Raw genomic sequence first — 18790 nt, forward strand, 5'->3', positions numbered from 1 at the left:
AAACAAATGTCTGAGTTATAGTCACATAAAATTGTTGTTTTAAACCTCATTGTTTTTAGCTTCCTCTATTACCCAAAAAACACTGCTCTGAAACGAACTCGTTCCATGAGGCTCAGCACAGACTTCCCCTGGACGCAGGCAGATGTCATGTCCCAGGCCTCAGCGGGGCCAGGCCGCCTGCGCGGGCACCCACCGTGGGCACATGGGCCTGCCTGTCAGCCCAAGTCACCTAATCCAACCGGCTGCAAAATCCGGCAGCTGGCAAGGGCCTGAGGGGGCTGGGAAGCTCTGGTGCTGAACTGCCTAGTGGCCACATGGTATGGTAAGTGTGGTCACTTTTTTTCCACTCAATGTGAGCTTTCTTTAAATAATTGCAGACCTCGTAGTGGCAGCCAGCAGGAGCTCAGGGCCCCGGGCACCCACGGCCCAGTCCACAGACTCCCACGGTATCTCAGAACTCGCTGACACCTTCCCTCCCTGACTGGAGTATTTCTTAACTGAAACTGAGAGGGCTGAAAGGCAGTTTTAAAGACGACAAAATAATCCAAGATGGATAAAACAGTACTGTAGAAAAAAAAGGAAGAAATCAATTTTAGGTAGAATCCATACAGGATTTTGAATAATTTGCTCCTTTAAAAAAAAAAAAAAAAAAAAACCTGGCCCGAAGTTCCTAAATTGTGCCCAATCTTTCCACCCCCATGAGCGACTTATTCCAATGTTCCGTGATTCACCAGGGAGGTTAGAAATCGGGGATTCTCCTGCCTAGAATTCCTCCTCTGCCTTCTCCTCCTTCCAAACCCACTCATTGAAGGCACATGATCCCATGACAAATTTCTTCCAAGTTGGAGTTCACAGAGAAGTCAGCACCTGTCACCAGGAAAGGGGACACAACGTGGGAAGTTAAGAACCTGCAACAGGCTTTTTGCTCATTGGCCGTAGGGAAGTGATGTAGCCCATCTGCGATGTGAGAGCTACCTGCCCGCTCTGGCTCCCGTCAGTAACCTCCCCTTCTCTCCAGTACCTGGCAGTTCCACCTTAAGCACACAGTCCCTACAGCAGAAAAATAACGAGTCACCACATGGCAGAGATGGAGAGAGTTGGGGAGACTCAGAGCCCACATAGAATTCCAGTCTTGTCCAAGGCCACACAGCAGAGGGACAGGCAGGCCTGGAACCCAGATCTTCTTCCCGGGCTCCCAAGTGCAACGCGTCACCACGGGACTTGATCCTCAGTGCAGCTACAAACTCCTCTAAACAACTCTCTTCCCTAACTCTACCTTAGAGGAATTAATGGAAATTACACTCTTCTGGGGAGTTGCAATGACTGCAAAATCACACAATGGAGGGATGTTGCAACCTCAAGAAGACTGGAGATAGCCGCTCCAAGGAGAATTCAAAATAATCCTGGGACCTCGGTCTAAGACAAGGCAGTGCCGGGAAGGGCCGAGGGGCCCTTTCCAAGACTACCCAGTCTTGCCCAAGTAGGTCCGGTCCTGTGGCCCCCTCTCCAAGTCCGCCTTCCCCTTGGGGAGCCAGAAGTCTCACATTCCTACGGAGTTCCCCTAACAGTGACCTACTGGGCAAGACATTTCAACAGCCCTGGCCTCAGGTGCTTCATCTGTAAAATGGAAAATGAAAAGCCTCCTGAGCATCTGGATTATGGATGTGAAGCGCGCTGAGAATTTCTCATCACTGAATTTATTCCAGGCTTACCCTGTAAAGCTATCAACCTTCCCCCTGTCGGGCAAGGACCTGGTGGGTGGATGGGGTCTGCTGCTTTATTGGGCGAGGGCCTACAGTCAGGACCGCAGGGGAGAAGCTGCCTTGTGCCTCCGCTCCACGTCTAAGGTGTGCGCGGACCACAGGGTGATAACACTCATCCACCCCGGCTGTGAGGCCCGGGGAAAACTTGGTCACCCTCCCCAAGACCTCCCCACTCCCCTGAGCAGCGTCTAGCTAGCTTCCCAGGATGGAAATCTCAGCACTTCTCCTTGGGTCTCTTCCAGATACTCATCTTGTATGTTCTCCACCCTCACGGGAGCCCTGGCACCAGCTCAAACACCCCTTCCCCCCCCCCCCGCCCATGGGGAGGAAGCGCCTGTCTCCCCTGAGTCACTCAAGGCTCATTCACCATCCGCAGGACGGACAGGGCCTTGTGACAGGCTGGTTGCTCCCTGCGAGGCCTTTCCCCACCACGTTGGCCAGCTCCAGCCTCCCCCCCCTCTCCACACTGCGTCTGCTACGCGGGCTGTCTGGACACTCCCTCTGCCCTGGCCACTTTCCACGGCCATCTGCGCATGGGTTCTTCCCCGGGCCAAGGAGCAGGGCTTGTGCAAATCTGCAATCCCAGCTTCCCACACCCAGGGAGCGACTGCTGCGTGGAAAGAGAAAGGAAGAGGCATCAAATGATAACCTACAGTCTGTAATTCACGGGGTCTTCCAGTTTGCTCCACCAATCTGTCATAAACCAGCCAGTCACTGATTGTCATTATTGCTAATAACAGCACCCAGGCGCAGCATTCTATTCAAATGATATTATCTTCTCGTTTCAGCCACCCACTGAGATACTGATTGTTATCCCATTTCGGGTAAGGAAACTGAGACCCAGGCAGATTAAGTAACATGCTCTAAGTCACTCAGCTGCTACAGATCTTAGACTCGACTCCGACTGAAAGCTATAGCCTTAACTAACCTCTATTCGAGCTTGCCTTGTGCTGGCCCTCGAAATCCAGACCCCAGGCTAAGTGTACTCCGTGGAACCAGCTGAGAGCTCTCCTTCCCTCGTTGTCCCACAACTGGATTGCTGAAAATTTACTGTGAGGTCACCTGAGCAAAGGAGACCTTTCTCCTCGTTCTGGGGTGGAATTTAAATCTCCCTCCTCCCTCTCACGCTTTTCACTTCATCCTTTGAGTCCATCCTGCTCTGCCCACGACTTGATCCACTAATCTGGGCCAACGGTGGCTGGAGGGAGAGGAATCTTTGGCAAGATACCACCATTGTCCTCTAGGCCCACCTGCTACAGGGTCCAGCTGATAGACCACCCTACCCCCACGCCCAGAGGTGGGAGACTGCCACATTCCTGCTGGTGGCTGGTCTGCGAAGTACAAACCGGGCGGCCACACCCTCGGCCACTAGGACAAAGAGCAAGTGCTGGAGAAGTTACCCACGTGACAAGAAAGGGCTGTTGCCCAACCCAGGAGAGAAAGTGGTGTGAGGTCACTGGGACACTGGGGTATGACTCCTGGGGGACAAGGCCCTGGTCACACCTCTCTACTGGGCCCCAGATGGGGGGCCTGGTCAGTAAAGAGGCCCACCACTCACCCTCTGAGCCTTGTCAAGTCCCTCACCTGAAGAATGGGGCTTTATCTCTGGGGGTTGTTGGGAAAATTAACTGAGCTAATCACAGTGGCCACTCAGATTAAGGGCTCAAAGCAAATTCTTTCATTCATTCATTCATTCATTCATTCATTCATCCAAGAAACATTCCAGGGCACCTGGGTGGCTCAGTCGGTTAAGCGTCTGACTTCGGTTCAGGTCACGATCTCACAGTTGAGTTCGAGCCCAGCATAGGGTTCTATGCTGACAGCTCAGAGCCTGGAGCCTGCTTCCGATTCTGTGTCTCCCTGTCTCTCTCTCTGCTCCTCCCCTGCTCGTGCTCTGTCTCTCTCTGTCTCAAAAGTGAATAAATGTTTAAAAAAAAACAAAAAAAAAAAAAAGGAAGGAAGGAATATTCGGTGAAGGCCAATCATGTGCTGGGCCCTGGGCTAAGTGCAGGGGTTACGTTAAGAATCAGACAGGCAACATACAGGCCTGTGGAGCCTTTCACTCCCATAGGGGTAATAGGCAACCAACAAGATACAAATTCACAAACACGAACATATCTGGGAACGGTGCGTGCGTTAAAGAAAAGGGAATATGGTGCTGGGATAGAAAAGGGACAGGGCAAGAAGGTCAGGGAGGGTCTTCCTGAGGACCTGATGTCTCAGCAGATCTGGAGGAGGAAAGGGAGCAGCAAGCCATGAGGCCTGGGAAGAGCATTCCTGACAGAGGGAATGGCATGTGCAAAGGCCTCACTACACAAACTTGAATACTATTTTCATTATCACTTGAGCGACACCCTGTCCACCCCACAGAAGCAGCACATACAGCTGGGAGGACAGTGAGCTGGGCATCAGAAGTGAGTTCTAATCCCATTCTTTCCCCTAAACCACCGTATGGCCTGGGACCATGAGCAACACCCTTTGATCTTTAAAGGCCCTGATAAATCAAATGATCCCTGATCTGAGGATCTGTAAAGGGCTTGCATTCCCTCAGGCTCCTTCCTCTCCCCAGCCCCTTCCAATCCACCCCTCTTGAAGTAATCATGATTTCCCCCAGCCCCCCTGCCCCCTGAGTGGCCCCAGAAGTGAGTAGATGTCTGAGGATCAAGGAAGACAGACAGAGATGAAGACAGTATTTGAAAACTGATTTGCTACACTTTACGGGTCCTGTTTCCCCACAGAGAAAATGGGAATAGTCCCCCTCCTCTTGCCTACAACACAGAATTGACGTGAAGATCAAGTGGAAATGCCAGATACGGAAGCCACCCTGCTTTATACAGGCAAGAGAAAGGGGCTTCTATCTGCTTCTGGGTCTTTTGTATCCTAAGTGCTACTCTGTGCTCTGGACTAAGGCAGAAAGGACACAGCGGGGAGGGAATGACAGAGTTAATGCCAGATACTCTACGAACAGTATCTGATTGTTAAGGACCAAAGCAGGGTCCATGAGAGGGAGCCTTCTAAAAACACAGAAGCTTGAGGGCCTGCTCTCAAAGATTCTCATTCACAGAGTCTGGGACAGCCCCAGACGTGTAATTATTATTGTTTTAATTACACAGTTGTTTCTGATATGCACTCATGGTAGAGAACCACTGATTAGTTTTACCAGCCCTGGAAGGTAGCACATATTAGTATTCCCCTCTAGGAACTGGCTAACTAGAACACAGAGTGGCTGTCCACCTCCTTGGAACACACAGCTAAGATCTGAACCGGACAGTTTGCTCCGGGTAATCATGAGGCTACACAGTGTTTTTAAGATTTTATTTTTCAGTAAGCTACACCCAATGCGGGGCTCGAACTTACAACCCCGAGATCAAGAGTCACGTGCTCTAGCGACGGAGCCAGCCAGGCGCCCCAAGGCTACACAATTTCTTGAGGCCAGTCATACATACCCTGTTCAGCCCTGAAAATACAAAAAAAAAAAACAACACTTCACATTAACAGACTGCGTTAACTTTCAAGGAAACTTCTACGGCAGGACTGACTCCTTACTCACTTCGCATTACTAGGGAAGAGCGTGCGCCCGCAGTAAGCGACATATGTAGGTACCTTTGGAACTTTCCCTGCTTTTGATAGACTTCCTGTTTTAGAGGGTAATGCCAAGTATTTCACCCTTCCTTGAACAGAGAACCCTGAACGGAATATACCTCCTTGGGGAAAGCTGTCTCTATGCCACTAGCTTTGTAACTTTTGTACGGTGTATTCTGGAACGAGAGGCCTCCTCACCTCCTTATCAAAAGGCTCCCCGTTGCCTGCAATGCTGTAGCCCACCTGTTTCTACCTGTGAGAGAACTGCGCCCCCACCCCCACCCCGTCCCATGCCTGCACGGACACACACTAACTTAACTGGCTTACCGCTACTGAAGTCATGAGGTGTGGACAGGACTGCCAGGCTTATAAGAACTGTGTGTAAAGTAAGAGCGAGTGGGCCCTGAGCAGGAAGGGGGAGGGGTGATCCTATGCAGAACAGGGTCGAGTGGCTTTCTGTGCAAGGCAAGATTGATACAACGCGGGGTTAATCATCTCAGGCTACAAAGTGTGGTCACCGGACCCTGAGTGCTCCTTCTCTCCTTTACCTCCCTGAATTTCCTGCTCTCTTCCTCCAGAGTGGAGGCCAGCCTGCCCGGTCCCTCTGGAATAAGCAGATGGGCAATGGACAGAAGGCCCAGAGTAAGGGCCTGGTTTCGATCTCTTTGGAAGGTGTGGAAATATTTGGCTAGACACCTCCCTGCAGACACAGGGACTCCTAAAGCCCCGAGCCCCTCCCCAGTGGGGCCAGAGCAATGGCCTGTAACAGACTGGAATCCAGCAGTGGTTTAACATTCTAGAAAGACCTGTCCACTGCAGATGCGTCCCGAGATGGGGGCTCTGAGGGCTCCAAAAATGTTTGTCTTTGATTCCTTTGTGTGCAAGCCCCATCTCGGAGACAAGGGCAGAAGGCCCCTTGTGGGGACCGGTACAGCTCACCCAGTCTCCTCGCCCACACCCCCCAACACAGTTCGAAGCAGACAAGGGGACTGAAGCCAAGCAAATGGTGGGTGAATTTCCTGAACAGCATTTGTTCAGACAGTCAAGTCAACAAATATCTATTGAGGGCCTATGGGGTACCTGCATCTGGGAAGGCACTGAGGGGATCTGATGGTCGACCAGCCTGATGAGGCCCCTTTCCTTAGGGACCTCCGGCCCTGAGTGGGTACAGGAGAGAACAGTAAAGAATAAACACACAAACAAAGGTTATCACAAGCTGGGACCAGAGGTTTGCATTTAACAAGGCTCCGGGGAAGCCCGGGGGTGGGGACAAACCTCACACACAGTGCGCCCTGAATAAACGGATGTCCCTCCTCATACAAATCCTCCCCCAAAGCAACTCCTCTTCCGTGTCGCAGCTACATAGATGCCACTGGGCCCCCTGAACCCTGGGCCTTCTCTCCCACATCCCACTCACTTCCACTTCGCCTCCCAGCTGAGGCCAAATGCAGGTGCCTCCTTCCTGGAGCCCATCACCCACATTCGAGTCCTTCCTCTGTGCTCAGCCAGATTACCCACACTGCAGTGGTTAAGACCGCATGCTCAGAAGCCAGGTAGACTCAGGTTCAAGTCCCAGCCTCGCCACCATCTGTCTGAAGGATGTGGGACAAACCACTGAACTCGCAGCCTCTGTCTTCGGGTTTGTCGTAGCCCCAGACTCACCAGATGGCTGAGGATGAAACAAGATAATGCACCCGACAGTCCCAGCCTAGTACCTCGCGTGTACCAAGTGGTCATTAAGGGTTAGCTGTTTCTATGACGACCGTTATTAATAACAATATTAATGAAAACCTTTGCTGGGGCGCCTGGCTGGCTCAGTCAGTAGAGCATGCGACTCTTGATCATGTGTTCAAGCCCCACGTCGGGCATGGAGCCTACTGAGAAGAAAAACAACAACAACAGAAAACCTTTACTGACCCCTCCCTGCATGCCAAGTGCAAAGTCCTGGATGGCCAAAGCTCTCCCCTTTGGATAGTTTCCTTGTTTTGTTTTGGGGTGACTGGAAGACAGGGTAAACTCAGCAGGGTGACAGAGTCCACAGGGAGGCAGGACGCTCGAGAGGTCTGTAACAGATGGGGGGATCAGAGAGCGGAAAGGGCCCACTTGCAAGAGGGAGCATGGAGATGTGATGGAACTCGCGCTGGGCCTTGAAGGGTGCGGCCGGAGGTGGGGAGAAGAGACAGAAGCCTCGTACTACCTGGTACGGGGAAGGAACTGCAGAGCAGCACCAGCACCACAGACTCTGCAGCCAGCCTCGGCCTACTCAACTGTAAAATGGGGAGACCAGTGGGCACTCCTTCATGGGCTTCCTCAGAGACGAACGTGGCTGGACTGACCGAGTAACCTGAGGCCAGACTGGGAACCCCTGATGCTAAGATTACTGTATTATTCTGTTCCTCCAGCACGGGACCCAGTCTGGCATGGTCTCACACTAGTGAGGAATAAATCGATAGAAGGATAGATAGGCAGTTGAGGCCTTGAATGCCATCACCAGGAGCTCACTTCCGCAGGTTGTGCAGGGACAGCCTGCAGATGTCTTCAACAGCGACTCTGTAGCCTGGGATCACTAGCAGAGTAGAGGCCAGGTCACCCAGGGGGTCAAGGAGCCAAGACAGGGCCCTCTTCCCCAGCACCCTGGGTACCACACTTCCCACGAGGAAGCTGAGACCAGAAATAAAGGCTCCAGCAGCCACGTTGCCAAGGCTGTTTGCCATGGCAACCTCAGGGAGCCACTCGTGGGCCGGCTGCTGCACTGCTCAGAGCTCGGTTTCTAACGTCTCCTCGCTCTCCCTCTGCTAAATGGCTGTGTTCTGCCAGACAAGCGAGGGAAAAACCACGGCTGCAGGGCTGCCGGGGAGCATCTATCTCAGCCAAGCAGGGCTCGCCCGGCTGAGCTCCCAGACAGCGGGTCCCAGACAGCCAAGCGTCTGCTCTCCAGAGCCAGCCCTGCTCACGTGGACAGGAGCGAGGGGTCCCGTCCTGCCTCTGCTAGGTGACCTGAAGCCAATCCCTGGCCAGCTCCCTGTCTGTTTCCTCACTTCGAGGTAAGGCCATTGAGTAAGATGGTCTGTGAGGCTCTCCAGCTCCCTGAAAGCTGTTTTCCGCTGCTGTGTTTACATCCTTGTCACTGCCATCATCCTAGTGGCCACTATTTGCTCAGTGCTTGCTCTATGTCAGGCAAGGCTGCAAGCTTTATCCATGCATCCTCTGCTGTAGCTGTCCAAAGAACACACCATCATTATTCCCAATAGTGTGTGTAAGGCCTTGAATGCCATACCCAGGAGCTTGCTTCTACAACTGGGATTGGAAAGGTTAAGACACTTGCTCAAGGTCACACAGCTAGTAAGTGGGAGGCCCCTGATTTTAAGCCCTTGGAGTTTTGGCTTCGCCAAAGCCGAGAACTCTTAACCACTACCTGACTGTTTCTTCTCTCTTCAAGTAGTGGCTAACTGGGTTCGGTTTTCTAAAAGTCCATATTGCAGTCCTTGCTAAGGCTGGGTGGGGTTCCTCTTCAGCTCCCTTGGAAGTATAGGGGGAAGGAAAACAGAGTGCCCTGGAAGAGAAACCTCAGGGCTTCAACAGGATCAAGGACCCAGAGTTCAGTGGGAAGGTAAAGGGCAGGATCTACATTGTATTGGTCAGTTTTATTACTAAAGATGGCGCCTCCTCACTGAACATTCCTAAGCATTTTACAGGCATCAAGTCAACTAGTCCTGAAACCCTACCCACTATGTGCTACTATCAGTCCCACTTCCCAGGTGAAACACCTGAGGCACAAAGAAGCCCCGTGCCAAGGTCACAGGGCTACCTGAAGCAGAGCCCAACCCTAGGGCTCAAGGTCTTTCAGCCACTTAAACAAAGAATCAGGGCAAATGCTTGTTTTCTTACCCAAAAGACTGAGCAGTAATTATAGGCCTTTGGGGATAATTAATCAATGGCTTTACCCTCCCATTTGTAAAAGTCTGTCTGGCCTCTTACCCTACTCCTGGCAGCAAATCTGTCTCTGCCCTAAAGAACAGTCAGGGTGGGGAAAATTTTTTAAAAGAAAACAAGGGCAGGGTGGGGGGCCCTTAGTCTAGTTGCCATCACGGGCCTACAGACCCTGTGCCCAGCCCAGCTGTGTGCTTCAGATCAGACGCCTCTTCTCAGCCCTGTGAACCCAGGCTTCCGACCGCCCCTCCCCACGCCCCCCCCAAACCCCCCCCCCCCACTCACTCACTGGGTAATCATAACAAAGGCACCTAGTGAAGGAACCCAGGGTTAACTGCCAGGGGGTGGGGGCCTTTGGGGCATAGGAGCTGTAAGAGTAGGCAGCAAGTGCAGCCTGTCGGGGGGGGGGTGTGGAATGCACCCCAGGACCCCACGGCCAAGACACCGCCGCCCCAAGTCCTGATACTGGAAAAGAATAGGTCTGACAGTCAGGGACCTGGGCCTTCTCCAGCTACGTGCCTTCCTCTGTGCCTCACTTGGTATTCACCTTCTGGAAAAGGTGGGGGAAGAGTGGAGGCTCTCCAACGACACACAGCAGGAGAGGAAGGGGCTCGGGGGTCACATTCAAATCTCAGGCTAGACCCTCACGAGCTGCAAGACCCTAACGCCATCCCGGTGCCCTTACAAAATGGGGCCGGAAGAGCCAACCTCACGGTTATTGGGAGAAGCCACGTGATAGTACCCAACAGTCTCTTTGCAAATACCCACCAAAACAGTCACGGATGACAGGATGTGGCATCTGCATGGAGGAAAAGAGTGGCCACAGGTCCAAAATGGCAGAAGCCAGCTGATGGGAACACGGGCATTCGCTACACCATTCTGCCGCTGGCCCCTTCTGTTATGTGTTGGGCATTTTCCTTTTTTTTTTTTTTTAAATATTTTTATTTATTTCTAGGAGAGAGAGAGACAGCGTGAGCAGGGGAGGGTCAGAGAGAGAGGGAGTCACAGACTGAAACAGGCTCCAGGCTCTGAGCGGCAGCACAGAGCCCGACGCGGGGCTCGAACCCACGAACCGCGAGATCATGACCTAAGCAAAAGTCGGACGCTTAACCGACTAAGCCACCCAGGCGCCCCGTGTTGGGCATTTTCCATGGTAAAATGTTTCAAATACAAACTTCAGAGAACCTGACACCTAATCATATGAAACATTCTGCTGCACAAAAAATCATCTATTTAATGGGTAACCAGAAAGACGGTTCAGGATAAAAATACTACTTCTTGCCCTCCCAGAGCTTGTCAACTCTCCAAGTTCAAGTACGCAGACACCAGAGGGACAGTGAGTGGCACCATCCACATGAGAGGCTTTCCCTGGAGGACGAGGCTGAGGATGGGGGGAGCCTGAAGCACAGGTGGGCTAGAAACACATTTAAATGGTGGGGTGGACGTGCGGGGACATATTCCAGTTCGTTCCCCAAGCATTTACGAGTCTGTCCCTTCTCAGGAAGGCACAGAGTACAGATAACAAAATGAGGAGAAGTGTCGGCGCTGAAGAGGCTCTATTTGAGCACATCCGTTCACTCGGCATGGATTTAGAAGGGCTACCGTGTCCACTGCGGGGGGGGGGGGGGGAATGGAGAAGGAAAGAAACAAAGAATCCTTGCCTTCATGGAGCTTAACAATTTGGAGTGATTTCCTAAATGAATAAACTTAATGTGACCTACATTAGAAAAAATATACCTATTATCTCATGCGTGTTATATGGTACGCACCACATTAGGCGCTTTCCATCTATTTGCCATTTGATCTTCATTGACTTCTTGCCACGACTTGAAAAGGAAAGTACTATTTATTGTTATCTTTATACAGGAGGAAGCGGGAGTGCGGAGAGGTTATGGGACCTTCCAAAAGTCTCACAGCCAGCAACCAGCCAACCCCGATAGGATGAGTGAGTGCAGCAGCCACACCAGAGACGAACAGCTGTGCCAGGAGGGCAGGGAGAGGGTGGCACCGAAACACTGGCATCGGAGCTCTGAGTCTGGAAGGATGAGCAATGGAAATGAGAGAAACAGTGGCAGAGGGGACAGACTCCACTTCCATGAAGATTCATGACATACGCTGGGGCGGACACAGCCCGAAGGGAAAGTGGACAAATCAGGATAAAGTCAGGAGCCTCACTCTCCAAGCTCAAGTACTTGGAGGCCCTTGACCATCAGGTTAAACTTTAGGCTTTAATGTAAAAGCACTGGGACGCCACGGGTGATGTGTGAGTGAGGGAATGGCATCAGACATGCATTCTAGTAAACCATGATTCTGCATCAGCTAAAGGTCCGCAGGACCCATGTGGGGCACTTGAGTACCTTGGAGGAGAAATAGGAAATGGCCCTGCTCATTCTCTTTCAAATGACTTTATCTGGGTTTCCTTCACCCTCACATAGTAAGAATTATGCTTACCTTTTTTACATAAAAAAGATTGCATGGAATTATGCTTCCCTTTTTTGCATAAAAGAGACTGCATTTACGGGAGTTTGCATTATACTTAATCCTGCCCTTCTAAAGTGCTTAGAAAGGAGACTTCCAAATTTTCTGAGCACCAGCCTGCTACCCATTTTATTTACATTTTATTATTCGACGCTCAACCCTGAGAGTTAGGGACTATAATCCCCACTTCAAAGATTGAGAAACTGAGGCCTAGAGAAGCAGAGGGCCTCACGCGTTGTCCTCTCTCTCTCTCTCTGCAACGTGCCTTCATTTGCTTGAGGTGCTGGAAACACACAGAACCAAAATAGAGTAGTCCTTGCCTCCGGAGCTTGGAGTCACGTGGTCTGGGAACCTCGCCTCTGATCCTCCCTCCCTCGCCTCTTCTACTGCCTCCAAGACAGCGGAGATAGATAATCTCCAGCAAGCCAGCAAGTTCTCTGAAACTGTAAAATCCTCATCTGTAAAATGGTAACACAGAGGCACCCACCCTTTAGAATCTCTATGAGGATAAAATCAACAATGCAAAAACAAAGCTTGGCAGAGTGCGCGGCATCTAAAGGATGCTCTGATTAACCCCATGGAGAATGATGAAGGAGGAGTTAGCTGTTAGCACTGCAATGCTCATGTTATGACCTCACTTCTAAGTCCAAGCCCCCATTTGCAAGGCTGCTTCTGAGTCAATCCAGTATTCCTTCTATTATTCCAGAGAGAGAGAGGGAAAAGGGTGACTCATACCCTGGCAATGGTGAAGCTTCTGGCTGGCCTGTGCCAGCTGGGGAGAGAGCCCCAAGGTGAAGGGGAAATATGAGCCCCCCAGGGCCCGGTTGCCGGGCCACTGCCTTTCCTGGCTTTCTCAGGCATCCTGAGCATTAGGACCAGCCAGGGGGCCCCAGTGAAAGTGGAGCCGAGCCCTCAGGTAAACAGAGCCAGCAAACATGTCCCCTTCTGGGCTCAGGTGATGAACTTACTCCCCCTGTTCTCACACAGGTGAAGGGTGGGCAAAGGCACCCAGCCGAGGCTGTACTCCAACCTGCCCCTCTAGATGCCTGGAACGTTGGCTTGGTAAAGAAGTTAGCCCTGGCATGGGAGACCATAGAAGCTACAATACCGCATACCCAACAAGCGAACACCCGGGGTTCAAGTCATGTCCCCAAGTCTCCATGTGACGGGGCCCCTTCTGAGTACTCAGGTCCAACTTTAGAACAATGGGGGGACAGGATACCAATCAAGAAATGGGCCAAGTTCACAAACATGGCATTTCACAGAACAGAACCAAAAATGGCCCATCATCATATGGGGGGGAGGGGGGAACATTACAAGTGATCAAAGAAATGCACGTTAAAACAAAAGGGTAAAAGAATTTATTGATGAACAGTCTGGTAAAAATGAAAAACAAGTAAAATAACAAGAGTTATCTGGCTACGGGGAACCAGGCATTCCCACACAACGCTGGTAAGTGTGTAAATTAGCACAATCCTTCTAGAAGGCAATCCAGAAATGTGTTTCCCAAACGCCTGCATAGTTCCTTTGACAGAGTAATTTCACTTCGAGGAATTTAAATGAAGGAAAGAAGACATATGCAAAGATATTCATTTCAGCATGGCTTACAAGGACAAAAACAACAATTATAAACAACTTAAATGACTAACAATAAAGGACTCATTAAATACATCCTGGTTCAACCCTCAATGAAATACTACACAACCATTCAGATAGTTGGATATTAAGTAGAATATTTATTGATGTGGAAAGACAATCACAGCATACTGTTTGGAGGAGGTGGGAAAAAAGCATATTTACAACAGCACGATTCCAAGTTACAGTTAGTATATAATGTGACTCCATCTTTGTGCAAAAGATATCATCGATAGGAATCAATCAGAAAGAAAGGTCTGGAAATATACAGAAAAATTAATAGCGATTACCTTTGGGTAAGATTACATGTTTTCAGTTTCTTCCTTATGCTCGCCAGTATTTTCTAACAATTCTACAATTCAATATTCTTAAATGGTAAGTGATTAGACCACATGATTTACAAAGCTGACATTTGGGGCATCTGTGATTGATGTCCCAAGTGACTTCAAACCACCCATATTTAGTGTGGGCTTACTGTGTGGCCTTTAGAGCCTAAGTCATGGCCTATAGCTGTAGCTTTCTGCATTCGTTTCTACCCATACTCACTGCCCAGCTGTCTCGGGCTGGGCTAGGAGCTTCCCCTGTAATTCACGTGCCTAGCCAACAGCCCAGCAAAGGAATTCAGCACAGCGGCGAGTGCCACGGAGCCACAAAGAGATGAGAGGCACAAAGCTAGTTCCAGAAATCTTCCTGGGCCCTGGGACTCACACACAAAGTGCTTGGTTGTATCACACAGACCAAGAAAACCAGAAGGAGCAGAGCAAGCCAGGAAAGGAGGGCCTGCTCGCGAGGGCCATGCAGGAACGGTGGGTGAGGGCACTGGAGGCAAGGGGCACAGGCTGGGCAAAGGTGAAGCCAACCCAAAGTCCTCTGGGATACGTGCCCCAAACCTTTCCAAGAAACTTTCACAATCCTTGGTCTGCAGAATTTCTGAACTTTGGCCCGAATGGGTAAATGTGAAGTCTCCCGAACAGAAGTCCTCCCCCTACCTACCTCTGGGTTAGCCACCAAAGACAAGTCTTTCAGATAAAGACCATCAAGTACCTTTGTATTCACTTTCCCCACCCCTTGCAAGGGGGGGAGGTGGAGGGGAGGGCCAGGGAGGGTCTGGAGGAGGGGAGGGAATTGCTGGGACAACCAGACATCTCACATGCAAGCAGTGCTCACCCCCACCACCTTGACCTCGTCTTCTCCCGCCGGCAACACCAGCCCCATTTGACAGATGGAGGAAAGGAGGCTCTGAGAGTTCAAATGGCTTGCTCTGGGGTCACCCAGCCAGAGAGTGGGGAAGGCGACTCCACTCAGGCCTTCTGACTCCAAGTCCAGTGCTATTTCGAGGTAACACACAGGACCTGGAGTCAGGAGCCCTGGGTGGCTCTGTCACCCGCTGGCTGCGTGGTCCTGTAGGAGCTGCTCACCCCTCGCAGCCTCTATCCCCAACTGTAAAATGAGGAGGCACGCGATGGCCCGCCCAGGTTCTCTTCCGGCTGGGCTCTGTGAACCTTCTAGGGGTGGCTGCGAAGCTCCCCTATCAGTTACATTTCCCAAGTTGGGCCGGCAGAGATCACCAGAGGAGCCTCGGCCTGTCACGTGGTCAAATAAAAAAAGCAAACGTCCCAGATTAACTTTCACTGCACTGCTTCTGCTGACACCTGATTACCCAATTTTCTAGTTGCCTTGGGTGAAATATCCCTGCAGGGGTGGCCCACTGGGCGGCTAAAGGGGCAAATAATGAATTACTGATGAACCAAAGAACACTAAAGATGGGAGTTAAAAACCACGGTCCCGAACGGACAGTTTTTGCTCTGGGCGCCCGAACGAGTCTCCTGCTATTTCAGGCCTCCTTCACCCGAATCTTAGTGGAGAGGTTTGGAGGCACCCCCAGACAAGTGCAAGGGCTGCGGACAGAACTTTCCCGGGGGCAGCTCTGTCCCGCCGGCACCCAGTCCTCCCAGGCCCAGGTCGTGGGCGGGGCGCGCGGGACTAACGGGGCGGCCGAGGTGCTGGGGCTGGGATCTGCCTTCCGAGCAGACGTGGGCGCGGGGCCGGCGACAGCGCCCGGTGGCCGCCGCGGGAGCTCCACTGCAGTTTCGTCAGAGGTAAAGGTACGCGCCCGGCGCGCGCGGCGTGTGCACACAAACACACACACCCGCGCGCGCAGACCGCTCATCACACACACTACCCACCCCACCCCACCCCACCCCCGGGCCCTAAGAATGCGCGATCACACGCCACCACCCCTTCGGTCCCCGTCCCGAAGCCACCCCTGCACGCCCGCCACCGACCACGAGGCCCCGCGGCTCCCTGACGCATGGATGTCTGCAGCAGGCGAGGGCCGGCCTTCTCCGGCGCGTGGCGGGCTTCCTCTCCGCGACACCCCGCCACGCCGCGCCGTCCCAGCCGCCAGCCGGGAGTCGCCGCCCGGAGCTGAACATCTCGGCTGCTGCGCGTCCCCTCCAAGTCGAGTCTCACGGCTAAGAGTCAGCTTGCAAGCCTCTCCCCGCCCACCCGGTCCCATGACAGCTGCTGCCGCCCAAAGACAGGCAGATTATAACAAGAAGCAAAGTTTCCCTCTCTCTCCTCCCACCGCCCGCCCCCCCCCCGCCTTCCCCCTCCCTCCCAGTGTTATGCAAAACGAGCCGGCACCGGCGCTCCGACTCCAGGTACCAAAGCAGCCCTCGCGAGCCGCGCCCGGTTCCGCCCGGCGGCCCCCTCTCCGCGTCCAGCCGTGCGCCCGCATCCGGGGTCTCATTCTCGCCTCCGCCGCATCCCCAGCCTCCCCGCTACCCGCAGCCGGGCGCCGGGAGAAAAAAAAAAACCATAACTACGGGGCCAAACTTTATGGTTGCAACAGGCATGGGGTGGGGAAAACCAGGGAAGGGGTGGGGGGCGCGTACGCCTAGTGCAGGCATTTTCGGTGGCGGCTCGTCCCAGCAGCGACCACCCCCCCGCTCCCCGTCTCCAAGTCACCAGCTCTCTCGCCTCCCCCCGCCCCGGCACACCAGAGCACCCTCTCCTGTCACGCGCGTGTCGCCGGTGGGGCTCCCAGGCGCAGCCAGAGCCCGGGACGCCACCTCGCCTTCCCTTCCCCCAGCATCGCCGAGCGCGCACCCGGGCCGCGCGCCGCAGGGGGGACCTAGGCGCCCCGAGACAGCCTTTCCACCCCCATCCTGCCGTGCGTTTCCCCCGGGGGGATCGGCCGGTAGCGAAACCAGGAAGGTGCTATCTCCGGCCGCATGTCCACGTGCCCCGCAGACCCCTAAACCCTTAGCGGGCAACCGGCAGGAAACTCCGCGCTGCAGGCGCCGATGGGGAGCCGCGGGGGGCCAGCAGCAGCATTCTGGGCACCCGAGACCGGAGGACCGGGGCACTCCGGGGACCGGGGCAGGCGCCTGAGCCGGGGCCACAAGTCCACGTGAAAGTACGGCAGCAAGTGCCGGCAGTCTGAGGGCGCGCCTCCAGCACCCAGAGCCAGCCCGAGGGTCCCCCACACCTTGGCGCGGCTCCACCTCCCCAAGGAAACGCGGTAACCCCCACTTCTGCTGGCGGCGGGGGGGGGGCCAGACTCCAAGCCACCGAGCCTAGACCCTCCCCAGCGGCTGTAGCGCCCCCCACGCCCCGGCTTGCGCGGGGGGAGCCTCCAGCTCCCCACCTCCGTAACAGAGCGCCTCGCAGGGTGCACAGAAGGGGGGGCTCTGCAGCCGGGAACCCCCGATCCCCCCAATGCGCCCACCGTCGCCTCCCGGCCTCCGCGGCTGCGGCGGCCGTCCCCGCAGCTCAGCACCCCTGGTCTCCGGCTCGCGGCCCCTGCCGGCCGTACCTGCGTGTCGGCGAGATAGTTGAGGAAGAAGGAGGAGAGCTCTTCGTCCAGCAGCGCGCCGCAGTCGTTCCCCGCCATCTTCCAGCCGCGGCTGCAGCGTGCGGCGGAGTCAGCGCCGAGCCGGCCGGGGGGAGGGAGCGAGCGAGCAAGAGAGGGAGGCGGGAGGAGGGAGCGAGGCCGGCGGGAGGCGGAGGGCGGAGCTCAGGGCCCGGCTGCCGCAGGGCCGCTGGCTGCGGGGGCGGGGCCGCGCGGTGCCCGCGCGAGCCGGGGGTCGCGCCCCCACTTTCCTGCGCCGCGTCTGGCGCCGGGGTCCTCGCCCGCAGCCCCTGGCCGGTAGGAAAGCGCCGGCAGCCGGGTGACGATGCCCCAGCCGGCAGCCGGGTGCCTGCGCAGCAATGCGGGCAGCCCCCCGCTCCTGCCGGAGCGAATCACGTTGCGTTAGCGCTGGGCGGGTCCTTTGAGACAACCTGCTAACGCACAGCTGGGGAAACTGAGGCCCGAAGAAGGCAGAGGACTTCGTTTGAAGTCACTGTGCATTTCAATAGCAGGAAAACACAGGGCATTTCAATGGCAGGAAGACAGACAAAACTCGGGTCCGACTGCCCCAGAGGTTTGAGTTTTTCTGCCTGAGCCGCAAGGCCAGAGAGGGAGGAAAACCGTAGGCCAAATGTGGAGAAATCAGGGAAGGCTCCTCAGAGGAGGTGGCATTTTTTTCTTTTTCTTGAAAAATGCGTTGAGCCGTATTCTGTTAAGTTTGGCAATCTCCCTCGAGTCTCCCCTCATTCCCCTACCCCTGACTTCTCTTGCTATGCATGGCTTACAATGCCTTGAAGTGGCCAGGTTCCTTCCTGCCCACTTCCCCAGGCCCCCTGGCCTCGCAGTTCCTTTGATGAACCCTCTCACTACTGGCATCCACACACAGAGTGCTGTCCACTGCCCCGCAGCCATTTACCTAGTAGCCACATCTTCAGGGCATCCTTCCCCACTGCCCCTCAGACTGTCAATCCATTCTTTCTCCCCCACCCCCAGCCCCCGCCCACCGCCATCATGGACTCCCTTAGCTCTACAGGCCTTTCCTTTAGGGGCATCTGGGTGACTCAGTTGGTTAAGCATCCAACTCTGGATTCAGCTCAGGTCATGATCTCAGGGTTCCTGAATTCCAGCCTCACGTCAAGCTCTGCACTGACAGCTCAGAGCCTGCTTGGGATTCTCTCTCTCTCTCTGTGTGTGTCTCTCAATCTCATAATAAATAAATAAACTTAAAAAAAAAAAAAAAAAACACTGGCCACAGCTGCCATTTTACATTTGTTTCAGGGAAGATTTGGTCTTTGCGTCTCTCCTTACTAGACTCTAAGACCCATGAAGGCAGGGCCTGAATCTGCTTTCGCATTTCCTATGTCTCCAGTGCCTGGCACACAGTAGGTGCTTAATAAATAATGTGTTAATTAGAAAACCCAGAGGATTTTGATCCCCGCCCCCCCACACACACACACGCATTGAATCGACAAGGAAAGTGCCCAAAGTCAGTGGTGCCAGAACCAGAATTCAAGCCTCCTGACTGTAGCCTTGAACTCTCATCATC

General features: G+C 53.8%; 1 protein-coding gene across 3 annotated transcripts in view; it reads right to left on the reverse strand.

Moving 5' to 3' along the window:
• Positions 1 to 17286, reverse strand: part of PPARGC1B (PPARG coactivator 1 beta) — a 109936-nt gene extending 92650 nt beyond the window's left edge. For all 3 annotated transcript variants that reach the window (XM_039239471.1, XM_039239470.1, XM_039239472.1), the window contains exon 1: positions 17209 to 17286. In XM_039239471.1, the coding sequence (XP_039095402.1) occupies positions 17209 to 17286 (78 nt within the window). The remainder of the gene's footprint in view (positions 1 to 17208) is intronic.
• Between the last annotated feature and the right edge of the window lie 1504 nt (positions 17287 to 18790).

This window comes from Hyaena hyaena, unplaced genomic scaffold (genome assembly GCF_003009895.1).
Source record: "Hyaena hyaena isolate Hyena2069 unplaced genomic scaffold, ASM300989v1 scaffold_157, whole genome shotgun sequence".
NCBI lineage: Eukaryota > Metazoa > Chordata > Mammalia > Carnivora > Hyaenidae > Hyaena > Hyaena hyaena.